The sequence below is a fragment of the Salmo salar genome, chromosome ssa01 (genome assembly GCF_905237065.1).
Source record: "Salmo salar chromosome ssa01, Ssal_v3.1, whole genome shotgun sequence".
In the NCBI taxonomy this organism is placed as follows: Eukaryota; Metazoa; Chordata; class Actinopteri; order Salmoniformes; family Salmonidae; genus Salmo; species Salmo salar.
The window spans coordinates 63,069,307-63,082,920 of NC_059442.1; the positions used below are offsets into that span (position 1 = coordinate 63,069,307).

Genomic DNA, 13,614 nt, shown 5'->3' on the forward strand with positions numbered 1-13,614 from the left:
GAGTACAGCACACATTTAACATCACACAACTTTTCTAGCTAGCCTGACAGACGAATCTGGCTATACCAAGCAGCTTGGGTCTTTTCCATATAAATTACTTTAGTAGAAACAAGACAAAATAATCAACAAGTTAGTATAAGCCTACTGCTTAACAATGCTCCACCGCTGATGTGCTCACCTGTATCAACCTGGTGATCATGACATGACTTGCTAATCTGAGAGCTATTCCCCAAGTTTCACAGCATCAAACTTTGTCAACACCAAATATCTGCTGTTTAATTATTTCACTCACCTCTACGTCATCATCGCTTTCAAAGTGAAAGGAAGTGTCCGAATCCGTATCACCAACCAACACAGCCTCTTGCACAATGAAAAGTTGTGGTCGCTTCGGTGCCGTAACGAAGTGAAAAAAAAACATATAAGAAGTCATATGACAGCATACCCTGCTTCAAATCAAATCAAATCAACATTTAATTTATTGGTCACGTGTTTAGCAGATGTTATTGAGGGTGTAGTGAAATGCTTATGCTTCTATCTCCGACATTTCTTGTTAGATATTACTGCACTATCTAACATTTTCACATCATATACCCAAAATACACGTAAATCTAAGTAAGGAATTGATTAAGACTATTTCTTTCCTTCTTAATGAGTTTGAGCCAATCAGTTGTGTTGTGACAAGGTAGGCGTGGTATACAGAAGTTAGCCCTATTTTCATGTTTCTGGTTGATGACAACAGCCATACAAATAAGACAACTGGTCTTTGTCAACAATATTGACACAAATTTTATTGTTAGGAAAGCAAAGCTGTTCGCGGCCACTGTAGTAATTTAAAGAATGGCTGTCAATGGCCGCTATGGGTTCTAAACAGTTCATTAATAAAGGAAATCTGAAGAAAATGCTTCCAAAATTGTATTAACACATCTCCTGTGCTACACGGAACCTGGATCATTGCTACTGTCCCTTCCACTACAAGGCCCTCCACCGGCCTCCCTTCGACAAATCGGAACAGACCTCCATTCTGCTCTTCCCCACCTATAGGCAGAAACTTAAACAGGAAGCTCCATTGGTAAGGACTGTTCAACGTTGATCTGACAAATCGGAATCTATGCTTCAAGATTGTTTTGATATCGCGGTCTGAGAAATGTTCGCCTCTGAGAATAGTATCGATGCATACACTGACTTGTTGACTGGGTTCATCATGAAGATGCATAGAGGATGTTTTTCCGAATGTGATGATTAGAACTTATTCAAACCCAAAACTGTGGATAGATGGGAGCATTCGCACAAAACTGAAAGTGCAATCCACCGTGACTGCGAACATGGACGTGTACAAATAGACCAGCTATGACGTCTATAGAGCAAACAAAGAGGCAAAACTACAGCACAGGAAGACATACAGTGTATTTGGAAAGTATTCAGACCCCTTAACTTTTTCCACATTTTATTAAGTTATAGCCTTACTATAAAATGCATTAAATACAATTGTTCTCATCAATCTATACATAATACCCCATAATGACAAAGAAAAAAATGGTTTTTAGAAATGTTTGCAAATGTATAAAAAATTAAAACAGAAATACCTTATTTACATAAGTATTCAGACGCTTTGCTAGCTGAGGTCTACCCTGTTTCCATTGATCATTCTTGAGATGTTTCTACAACTTGATTGGAGTCCACCTGTGTTAGATTCAATTGATTGGACATTATTTGGAAAGGCACACACCTGTCTATATAAGGTCCCACAGTTGAAAGTGCATGTCAGAGCAAAAAGTCATGAGGTCGAAGGAATTGTCCAGAGAGTTCCGATACAGGATTGTGTCGAGGTACAGTTCTGGGGAATAAGTTTCGAACCATCAAGACGCTTCCTAGAGCTGGCCTCTTGGCCAAACTGAGCAATCGGGGGAGAATGGCCTTGGTTAGGGATGTAACCAAGAAGCCGAAGGTCACTCTGACACTGCTCCAAAGTTCCTCTGTGGAGATGGGAGAAACTTCCAGAAGGTCAACCATCTCTGTAGCACTCCACCAATCAGGCCTTTTTGGTAGAGTGGCCATATAGAAGCCACTCCTCAGTAAAAGGCACATGACAGCCCGCTTGGAGTTTGCCAAAAGCACCTAAAGACTCTCAGACCATGAGAAACAAGATTCTTTGGTCTGATGAAACCAAGATTGAACTATTTGGCCTGAATGCTAAACGGCACATCTGGAGGAAACCTGGCACCATCCCTACAGTGAAGCATGGTGGTGGCAGCATCATGCTGTATGGATGTTTTTCAGCGGCAGAGACTGGGAGACTAGTTAGAGTAGAGAGAAAGATGAACGGAGCAAAGTACAGAGTGATCCTTGATGAAAACCTGCCCAAGAGCACTCAGGACCTCCGACTGGGGCAAAGGTTCACCTTCCAACAGGACAACAACCCTAAGCACACAGCCAAGACAACGCAGGAGAGGCTTTGGGACAAGTCTCTGAATGTCCTTGGGTGGCCCAGCCAAAGCCCAGATTTGAACCCGATCAAACATCTCTGAGAGACCTGAAAATAACTGTGCAGCGACCCTACCCATCTAACCTGACAGACCTTGAGAGGATCTGCAGAGAAATGTGGAAAAAGTGAAGTGGTCTAGACACTTTCCGAATGCACCGTATTTGGCAAGGACTCCAGACAATCACGGATTATAGAGGGAAAGCCAGCCACGTTGAGGACACCAACGCTTCACTCCGGATAAGATAAACACCTTCTTCACCCACATCGAGGAAAACAACATAGAGCCACCGATGCGGTCCCCGACACTCTCTCGTTCTCCGTGGCTGATGTGAGTAAGTGATTTAAGCGTGTTAACCCTCGCAAGGCTGTCAGCCCAGACAGCATCCCAAGCCACGTCCTCAGAGCACATGCAGACCAGCTGGCTGGAGTGTTTACGCACATTTTCAATCTCTCCATATCCCAGTCTGTTGTACCGACTTGCTTCAAGATTTCCACCATTGTTCCTGTACCCAAGAAAGCAAAGGTAACTGAACTAAATGACTATTGCCCTGTAGCACTCAGTTCTGTCATCGTGAAGTGCTTTGAGAGGCTAGTTATTAAGGCCCATTTCACCTCCACCCTATCCGACAACCAGGACCCACTACAATTTGCATATCGCCCCAACAGATCCATGGATGATCCAATCGCCATTGCACTGCACACTTCCCTATCACACCTGGACAAGTGAAATACCTATGTAAGAATGCTGTTCATCGACTACAGCTCAACCTTCAACACCATAGTGCCCTCCAAGCTCATCACTAATCTCAGGGCCCTGGGTCTGAACCCCTCCCTACGAAACTGTGTCCTGGACCTCCTTACAGCCCAACCCCATGTGTTGAAGGTAGGCAACACCACCTACGCCATGCTGATCCTCAACACGGGGGCCCCACAAGGGTGCATGCTCAGCCCCCTCCTATATTCCCTGTTCATCCATGACTGCGTGGCAACTTACGTCACCAGCTCAATCATCAAGTTTGCTAAAGACACAACAGTGGTAGGCCTGATTACCAACAACGATGAGATAGCCTACAAGGAGGGGGTGAGAGCCTTGGAGGAGTGGTGCCAGGAAAATAACCTCTCCCTAAAAATAAATGGAGGAGCTGATCGTGGACTACAGGAGACAGTAGAGGGAGCACTCTCCCCATCCACATCGACAAGGCCGCAGAGGAGATGATCTAAAGCTTCTAGTTCCTCGGTGTGCACATCACTGACAACCTGAAATGATCCCTTTACACAGACAGCATGGTGAAAAAGGTGCAACAGCGCCTCTTAAACCTCAGGAAGCTGAAGAAATACGGCAAGGCCGCTAAGACCATCAAACTTCTACTGATGCACCATTGAGAGCATCCTGTCGGGCTGTATCACCGCTTGGTACAGCACTTACACCGCCCGCAACCGCAGGGCTCTTCCAGAAGGTGGTGCGGTCTGCCCAATGCATCACCGGGGGCAAACTGCCTGCCCTCTAGGATATTTACAGCACCCGGTGTCAAATAAAGGCCAAGAAGATAATCAAGGATCTCAGACACCCAACCCATGGCATGTTCACCCTGTTACCATGTAGAAGGTGAAGACAATACAGGTGCATCAAAGCTGGGACCGAGAGACTGTTAAACAGTCACCACTAGCCAGCCTCCACCCAGTACCCTGCCCTGAACCTTAGTTACTGTTAAAGCTGGACACCACCCGCATTTCTCCTTTGCCAAAATAATCCTTCTACCTGACAAGTGTGGCATATCAAGAAGCTGATCAAACAGCATGATCCTTACACAGGTGCACCTTGTGCTGGGGACAATAAAAGGCCACTCTAAAATGTGCAGTTTTGTCACACAACACAATGCCACAGATGTCTCAAGTTTTGAGGGAACGTGTAATTGGCATGCTGACTGCAGGAATGTACATCAGAGCTGTTGCCAGATAATTTAATGTTAATTTCTCTACCATAAGCCGCCTACAACGTCATTTTAGAGAATTTGCCAGTACGTCCAACCGGCCTAACTGATGTTAACGTTGTGAACAGAGTGCCCCTATGTGGCGGTTGGGTTATGGTATGGGCAGGCAAAGCTACGGACAATGAATACAATTGCATTTTATCTATGGCAATATCAATGCACAGATACTGTGAAGAGATCATGAAGCCCATTGTTGTGCCATTACTCCACCATATTTCAGCATGATAATGCATGGCCCCGTGTCACAAGGATCTGTACACAATTACTTGAAGCTGAACATTTCCCAGTTCTTCAATGGCCTGCATACTCACCAGAGATATCACCCATTGAGCATGTTTGGGATGCTCTGGATTGATGTGCATGACAGCTTGTTCCAGTTCCCGCCAATATCCGGCAACTTTGCACAGCCAATGAAGAGGAGTGTGGCAACATTCCAAAGGCCACAATCAACAGCCTGATCAACTCTACACGAAGGACAGGTGTCACTCTGCATGAGGCAAATGGTGGTCACACCATATACTGACTGGTTTCCTGATCCACACCCCTACCTTTTTTATCTATCTGTGACCAGCAGATGCATATCTGTATTCCCAGTCATGTGAAATCCATAGATTAGGGCCTAATGAATTTATTTCAATTGACTGCAAAAAAAATGCAGTGGTCCTAGGAGCAAGCCACTGGAAAGGGCAAGTTCACAGCAACGAAGCCACAGTCAGCAGCACACCACCTAGAGAGCACAGTGGAGGAGGAAGAGCATTATTCCTACAACATGTTTAATGTGAGTGAGCCGCGTGCAGAGCCTATCTATGCTACAGAGGAGGTAGATGGAAAACAGATGAGGATGGAGGTTGACACGGGGGCCTCTGTTATCAGTGAGGAGACCTACAAACAAATGTGGGGCTCAAACCAGGCTTCTGCCCTCACACCGGTAGAGATCAGACTGCGTACATACACTGGGGAGACCAAACCATTGCTGGGGGCTCTGGGAGGTGGACATTGTATGTTCTACAGCCAGGAAGCGAGAGCACGGCTCCTGGTGGTAAAGTGTAACGGGCCTAATTTACTAGGGCGTGAAAATACAACTAAAAATACAACTGAACTGGGGTGAGATAAAACACATATGAGTGACTGAGGATGTCATTCAAAAGTACCCTGAGATTTTCAAAGATGACCTGGGCACACTGCAGGGCACTGCAGCTAAGCTGTTCATGGATCCTCAGGCCGAGCCTGGCTTTTTCAAGCCCACGAGAGTGCCATACGCCATGAAAAAAAGGTTGAGGATGAGTTGGAGTGGCTGCAGGAAACAAATATCATTACTCCCATCCAGTTCTCCCGCTGGGCAGCTCCAATCGTTCCCGTTCTGAAAAGTGATGGCACGGTGCGTATATGTGGGCACTACAAACTCACCATCAACAGGGCCTCTAAGCTGGATGCTTACCCGCTGCCGCGGGTGGAGGACCTGTTTGCGACGCTTGCTTGAGGCAAGACATTCTCAAAGCTTGACATGAGTCATGCCTACCAACAGCTCCTCCTGGACGAGGACTCAAGAGTATGTCACAGTCAACACTGACAAAGGCTTGTTCAGGTACAACCGCTTGGTTTTCGGAGTGGCATCCAGTCCAGCCAATTCCCAGAGGACAATGACAATGGACAATCTGCTGCAGGGGATCCCTCATGTAGCAGTGTACCTGGATGACAACATGGTTACAGGGGAGACGGAGGAGGAGCATCTCCACCATCTGGATCAGGTGTTAGAGAGATTCTCCAAGGCATGGCTGAGCCTGAAGTGTAGCAAGTGCACATTCCAAGCACAGAGTGTGACATACCTAGGTCACAAGATCACAGCGCAGGGTCTGTGTCCTGTGGAGGACAAAGTCAGGGCAATCAAGGATGCTCCAAATCCCAAGAACGTGTCTGAGCTCAGGTCCTTCCTGGGCATGGTGAACTACTATGGTAAGTTCCTCCCGGAGCTGTCAACAGTGTTGGCTCCACTTTTTCAGCTGCTCCACAAAGACTGTAAATTGAAGTGGGGGCCAGCTCAAGAGAACGTTTCAAGGAAGTGAAAGCACTACTACAATCACCCCAATGCTGGTTCATTTTGATCAAGACAAAGAGATCATTCTGTCATGTGATGCCTCGCCCTATGGCATCGGGGCAGTACTCTCTCATCAGATCGAGGATGGGTCAGAGAAACCCATTGGATTCACATTTAACGCTGACAAGTACTTAGAAGGGTTACTCACACTTAGATAAGGAAGGCCATAGTTTTAGCTGTGAAACGCTTTCATCAGTACCTCTACGGTCGTTATTTCACCATATGCACTGACCACAAACCACTGATGAGCCTTTTCATTGAATCAAGATGCATTTCTCCCATGGCAAGGATACAGCGCTGGGCCCTCACACTGTCAGCTTACCAGTACACTATCGTGTACAGAGTGGGGAAGGACAATGCAAACACAGATGCATTCAGCCGGCTCCCGCTGCCAGAGATGCCCGCTACAACTGTGGTGCCTCCGAGACAATTTTCCTAATGGAGAGATTGTCAAACTCACCTGTAAATGCCAAACAGATCAAACAATGGACAAACTGGGATCCTATCCTGGCTCAAGTGAAAAGATTCCTTATGCAGGGCTGGCCTCCTGTAGTAGAGGATGATGGACTGAGACCTTATGCCAAGTGCAAAACTTTGCTGAGTGTATAGGATGGCTGCATACTCTGAGGGTCCAGAGTGGTTGTTCTACCCCCTGGTCATTCATGGATGAGTTCCATGAGGCTCACCCAGGTGCCTCCCGTCGAAAGGTTTAGCCAGATTTTACATCTGATGGCCGAACATGGATCGGGAAATGGAAAACAAAGTGAAATCATGTTCTGTGTGCCAGATCAACCAGAAGATGGCGCTACCCGCACCACTATATCTGTGGGAGTGGCCTGATCGCCATGGTGCAGGCTGCACATAGACTTTGCAGGCCTTTTCGTGGGTCACGTGTTCCTTGTCACGGTGGACGCACACTCCAAGTGGCTGGAGGCTCACATCATGAGCAACATCACAGCAACCACAACCATCGAAAAGCTTCGGCAGGTGTTTGCAACCCATGGTCTGCCTGACTCTCAACAACCTTTACTTGTGATTTGTTCCAAGAATTATTGCGGAGAAAAGGGATTTGCCATGTCCGCAGCGCGCCGTTTCACCCGACCTCGAATGGCTTAGTGGAGCGGGCTGTGCAGACACTGAAAGAGGGGATCAAAAAGATGACTGGGGGAACCATCACAACTAAGCTCTCTCGGTTCTTGTTCCAGTACCACATCACACCACAAACAACAACAGGACAGGCTCCAGTTGAGATGTTGATGGGCAGAAAGACAAAAGCTCACCTGGATCTACTGCGTCCGGACATCAAAGTACGAGTGGAACGGAAGCAGGAGAAACAAAAAGAGAGACATGACCACCACACGAGAGAGAGACAGTTAAAACCCAATGACACTGTCTACATCTGCAACTTCACAAGCAGGCAACGTTGGTTGCCAGGTACCATTCTGAGTCATAGTCCACGACTGATGTTCGAGTCATGCACAGACACCAGGACCACATTGGCCTGTACTATGACAAAGAAAATGCCATGTTTTCAGATGGAACAGCTGGTAGTATACAAGTGGAAACCCTACAGGAAACAGTATCTGAGGAACACGGCATTCATTGGTTCCTGCAAAGGGTGATGGACTTCCTTTCACAAACACCCAACCGGCTCCTGTGCCCTCAGACCCATCTCCACTGGGACACGCCTTACCTGTGTCTCGTGGCACACCAGGAGTACTGCGCAGATCACAACGTAGTCACAAGCCTCCTGAAAGACTAACTCTGTAGTTGAGACCAAGAGGCTTGTGGTGTTAGTGTTTGTTTGGAACAGCAGACTTAGTTGAAAATAAATAAGGACTGTCATTTTGTTTGTTTACATTTACAGTAACACCAGCAGAAGTTCTAAAGTCTTGAAAAGAAAAGAAAACACTGATGTGGTTTACTTGTTCATCTAATTTTCTTTTCTCACAGCGGGGATTGAAATTAAGGGGGAGAAGTGTTTTATATATATATATATATATATATATATATATATATAAATAATTACATTGAATAGGTTATTGTACTTACCTGCAGTATAGTATGATTACTATTCATGTGTTCAAGGTTATTATTGGCATTGGCCTTGACATTTCCGCTTTGATGATGTCATCTCCCAGAGTTGTACCTGTTCAGTGTGACTCTACCACAGGTTGAGTGGGCTGTATCTCTTTGCTGTGTTTGCACCGTTTGTACAGTGGCTTGTGAAAGTATTCACCCCCATTGGCATTTTTTTCTATTTTCTTGCCTTACAACCTGGAATTAAAATTGATTTTTGGGGGGTTTGTAACATTTAATTTACACAACATGCCTACCACTTTGAAGATGCAAAATATTTTTAATTGTGAAACAAACAAGAAATTAGACAAAACTACAGAAAACTTAAGCATTCTACAAGGCAAAACTGCTCCAGCTCCTTCAAGTTGGATGTGTTCCACTGGGGTAGAGCAATCTTTAAGTCATTCTACAGATTTTCAATTGGATTGAGGTTTGGGCTTTGACTAGCCCGTTCCAATACATTTAAATGTTTCCTCTTAAAGCATTCGAGTGTTGCTTTAGCAGTATGCTTAGGGTCATTGTCCTGCTGGAAGGTGAACTTCTGTCCAAGTCTCAAATCTCTGGAAGACTGAAACAGGTTTCCCCTCAAGAATTTCCCTGTATTTAGCGCCATCCATCATTCCTTCAATTCTTACCAGTTTCCCAGTCCCTGTCGATGAAAAACATCCCCACAGCATGATGCTACCACCACCATGCGTCACTGTGGGTTGGTGTTCTCGGGGTGATGAGAGGTGTTGGGTTTGCGCCAGAAATAGCGTTTTCCTTGATGGCCAAAAAGCTTAATTTTAGTCTCATCTGACCAGAGTACCTTCTTCAATATGTTTGGGAAGTCTCCCATATGCCTTTTGGCGAACACCAAAAGTGTTTGCTTATTTTTTTCTTTAAGCAATGGCTTTTTTTCTGGACACTCTTCTGTAAAGCCTAGCTCTGTGGAGTGTACAGCTTAAAGTGGTCCTATGGAGAGATACTCCAATCTCCGCAGTAGAGCTTTGCAGCTCCTTCAGTTTTGGTGGGCGGCCCTCTCTTGGCAGGTTTGTTATGGTGCCATATTCTTTCAATTTTTTAATAATGGATTTAATGGTGCTCCGTGGGATGTTCAAAGTTTCTGATATTTTTTATAACCCAACCCTGATCTGTACTTCTCCACAACTTTGCCTCTGAAATGTTTGGAGAGCTCCTTGGTCTTCATGGTGCCGCTTGCTTGGTGGTGCTCCTTGCTTAGTGGTGTTGCAGATTATGGGGCCTTTCAGAACAGGTGTGTATATATACTGAGATCATGTGACAGATCATGTGACAGTTAGATTGCACGCAGGTGGACTTTATTTAACTAATAATGTGTCTTCTTAAGTTAATTGGTTGCACCAGATCTTATTTAGGACCTTCATAGCAAAGGAGGTGAATACATATGCACGCACCACTTTTCCGTATTGTATTTTTTTAAAATCTTTTGAAACATGTTATATTTTCCTTTTTACTTCACCAATTTAAACTATTTTGTGTATGTCCATTACATTAAATCCAAATAAAAATCGATTTCAATTACAGGTTGTCATGCAACAAAGTAGGAAAAACGCCAAGGGGGATCAATACTTTTGCAAGGCACTGTACATGGCTGTACACCTTTTATTAATTAGGTTGAAGGTAAAGGAAAGTAATGTTGAATTGCATGTGGGCATTCCTTGTCAAGTTACTACACATAGATTAGGGCATAATGAATTCATTTAAATTGACTGATGTCCTTACATGAACTGTAACTTAGTAAAATGTTTGAAATTGTTGCATGTTGCGTTTATATTTTTGTTCAGTATATATAGAGTCATTGAACACTTTAATAATGTTTACATACTGTTTTACCCACTTTATATGTACATACTGTATTCTAGTCATGACTCATCTTATGTAACTAATACTGTTCACACCTTTTCTATTGATATACTGTCCATACTGACTTTACACAACATTATATGTATATATTTATATTTCGGTCATTGCTCGTTCTGATATTTATTAATTTCTTCATTTAAAAAAAAGAACATCTGGATTATGTGTTTATTTCATTTATTATTGCTAGGCAATACTGCACTGTAGGAGCTAGAAACACACGCATTTCACTGTACCTGCGATAATATCTGCAAATCTGTGTACACGACCAATAAACTTTGATTTGACTTGAATCACCAGCATTTACTGTAGCTAACATCCAGTGAAAAGGGAAGCCAGGATTTGTTCTTGAACATCCTCTCATATCAGCTATTTACGGTCAGTCTTACTGTACTGTACCATTGCAGTGAAGTCTGCTAATCAGACATTACCATAGCTCCATAAGCATACTGATTCCCATAGATCAGACTGGCACATCAGACTGGCACATAAGAATGTGTTTCATTAAAAACAGTGACCTGGCACCCCAGCCTTTATTACAGCATATGGAGGTATTTAATCTGACTAGGGAGCCTTAGGCATGGCTCATACCATGCATCTAGGTTCTTCCCTCAATGATTTATTCTAGTTGATTCCAGCAGTGCACTCCACTGTCTTAAAATAGACCATGTGTAGTGAGAATGTATTTATGCTGACCTTGTAGCTCTCTCTCTCTCTCTTTCATCTGCTCTCTATTCATTCTGTCACTCACACCATTACTTTCTATTTATATATTTCTGTCTATTGCTTCAATTTTACTTTCTCACCTGTGTACTTCTCTCTCTATCACTCTCTCTGCTTCCGTCAACCCCTCTTTCTCATTCCCCCATTTTTCTTTCCATCCTGTCATCTCTTTACCTTCCTTCTCCATTCACCAACGTCTCACTTCATCCCTCCCTCTCTCTTTCTCACCTTCTCTCACACCATTTTCTTTCTCTTTCCCAGCTTCCCTTTGGAGAGGGTCTTTTTCACTTCTACCCCCAGAACACCCATCAGAGGAGGAGCAAACGCAGCCTTCGTCACAGACAGCACCTGGAGAAGGACCGCAGGGTAAGTAAAACACACAGGCACACATGCATGTTTGCACACACACACACACACACACACACACACACACACACACACACACACACACACACACACACACACACACACACACACACACACACACACACACACACAAACGTTCCCATGGATATGTGCCCAGATCCCCCGCCAATGCAAAACAATGGTTAAAATTTGAGGCGAGCTCCTCAACGGACAAACTAGCCAAGAACAAGTGTATTTATCAAAGGTATCGTCTTGTCTTGGCACACAATAGTATTTTTTAAATCCCTCATTCTTCTGCGGTATGAATATACTGATTAGGAGAAGTTTGGGCTGTAATAACCTTATCAGGTTTGAAGGTAAGACCCAGGTGCAGACAATGTCGAAGTAACAAAAGTTTATTAAATCGAACACGGGCAGGCAAAGGTACAGGACGGCAGGCAGGCTCAGAGTCAGGTAAGGAAGAAGTCGGTAATCCAGAGTAGTGGGGCAAAGGTACAGGACGACAGACAGGCTCGGGGTCAGGGCAGGCAGAGGTCGATAATCCAGAGTAGTGGGGCAAAGGTACAGGACGGCAGGCAGGCTCAGGGTCAGGACAGGCAGAAATGTCAAAACCGGGCAAACTAGAAAACCAGGAACTATAGACAAGACAGGCGCAAGGGGAAAACCGCTGGTAGGTTTGATGAACAAAACGAACTGGCAACAGACAAACAGAGATCACAGTTATAAATACACCGCGGATAATGGGGAAGATGGGCGACACCTGGAGGGGGGTGGAGACAAGCACAAAGACAGGTGAAACAGATCAGGGCGTGACACTTGTGTGTTTAGTGCTGAAGTCAGTTTGGTTTCTTACAGTAGCATAGTCACTTAGCAACAGTGTGTTATTCCATTCAACCCGTGCTGCGATGAAAGTACTAATTCAGTTCTTAAAACCTCTTGAACGTTATCGCAAAATGTAGATTTCCGCCTAAATAGATATACCCAAAAGTAGTTTTTTTCATGAGATGTCCATAAACAATACCTAGTAATCGAGAGCAGATAAGGTACCATCTTCAAAAATATGTTTCTGAGATAATTGGCTTTAATATTCCGAACCCTCATTGGCTTCGATGGTGTAAGTTATTTTTATTTTATTTTCTGTTGAACTTAACAATATTAGTTGGGGTATTAAGAGTACTATATAGGTAGAGAACATTGAACAGAACAAGGCAGTGTCAACATCTACATTTTGACAAAAACGTAGATTTTATAGTCTCAAGATCTCGTAATGCTGCATAGTTCTAGAATGGTCTGGAACTCACCTTTCTAGTAAAAATAGTAATACATCGTTGAGGTGTAATCACTTTCGAGGACATGCTCAATTACCTACCGTAGTACAAATGTTATGAAAATATGAAAAAGCATGGTGGGTGAATGAGGCTTGAAATGACTGAAATGAAATCTATTATCAATATAGTAACAATTCAATTATATAGGACTTACTATAATATCTCACTCTTCTTATAACTGTAAAATAAATATCATCAGTGACAGTACAAATTTTGCCCCATTTCATATACAGTGCCTTCAGAAACTATTTACACCCATTTACTTTTTCCACATTTTGTGCCACTGATCTACACACAATACCCCATAATGACAATTTCATGCATTTTTATTTTACATTTTCAAAATTAATAAATAATGAAAAGCTGAAATGTCTTTAGTCAATAAGTATTCAACCCCTTTGTTATGGCACGACTAAATAACTCCAAGAGTAAATATGTTGTTAACAAATCACAAAATAAGTTGCATGGACCCATTCTTTGTTCAATAATAGTGGCTAACATGCTTTTTGAATTGTTTGAAAGACTACCCCATCTCCGTTCCCGACACATACAATTATTTGTAAGGTCCCTCAATCGAGTTGTTATTCAACCACAAAGACCAGGGAGGTTTTTCAATGCCTCGCAAAGAAAGGCACCTATTGGTAGATGAGAGATGCTACCTATCCCTGT

The 13,614-nt window shown here is 43.8% G+C and overlaps 1 protein-coding gene across 1 annotated transcript in view; it reads left to right on the forward strand.

Moving 5' to 3' along the window:
• The window catches only part of LOC106607177 (neuroendocrine convertase 2), a 103,377-nt gene that overhangs the window by 10,192 nt on the left and 79,571 nt on the right, over window positions 1–13,614 (forward strand). The window contains exon 2 of the mRNA XM_014203849.2: window positions 11,513–11,617. Coding sequence (XP_014059324.1) covers window positions 11,513–11,617 — 105 coding nt within the window. The remainder of the gene's footprint in view (window positions 1–11,512; window positions 11,618–13,614) is intronic.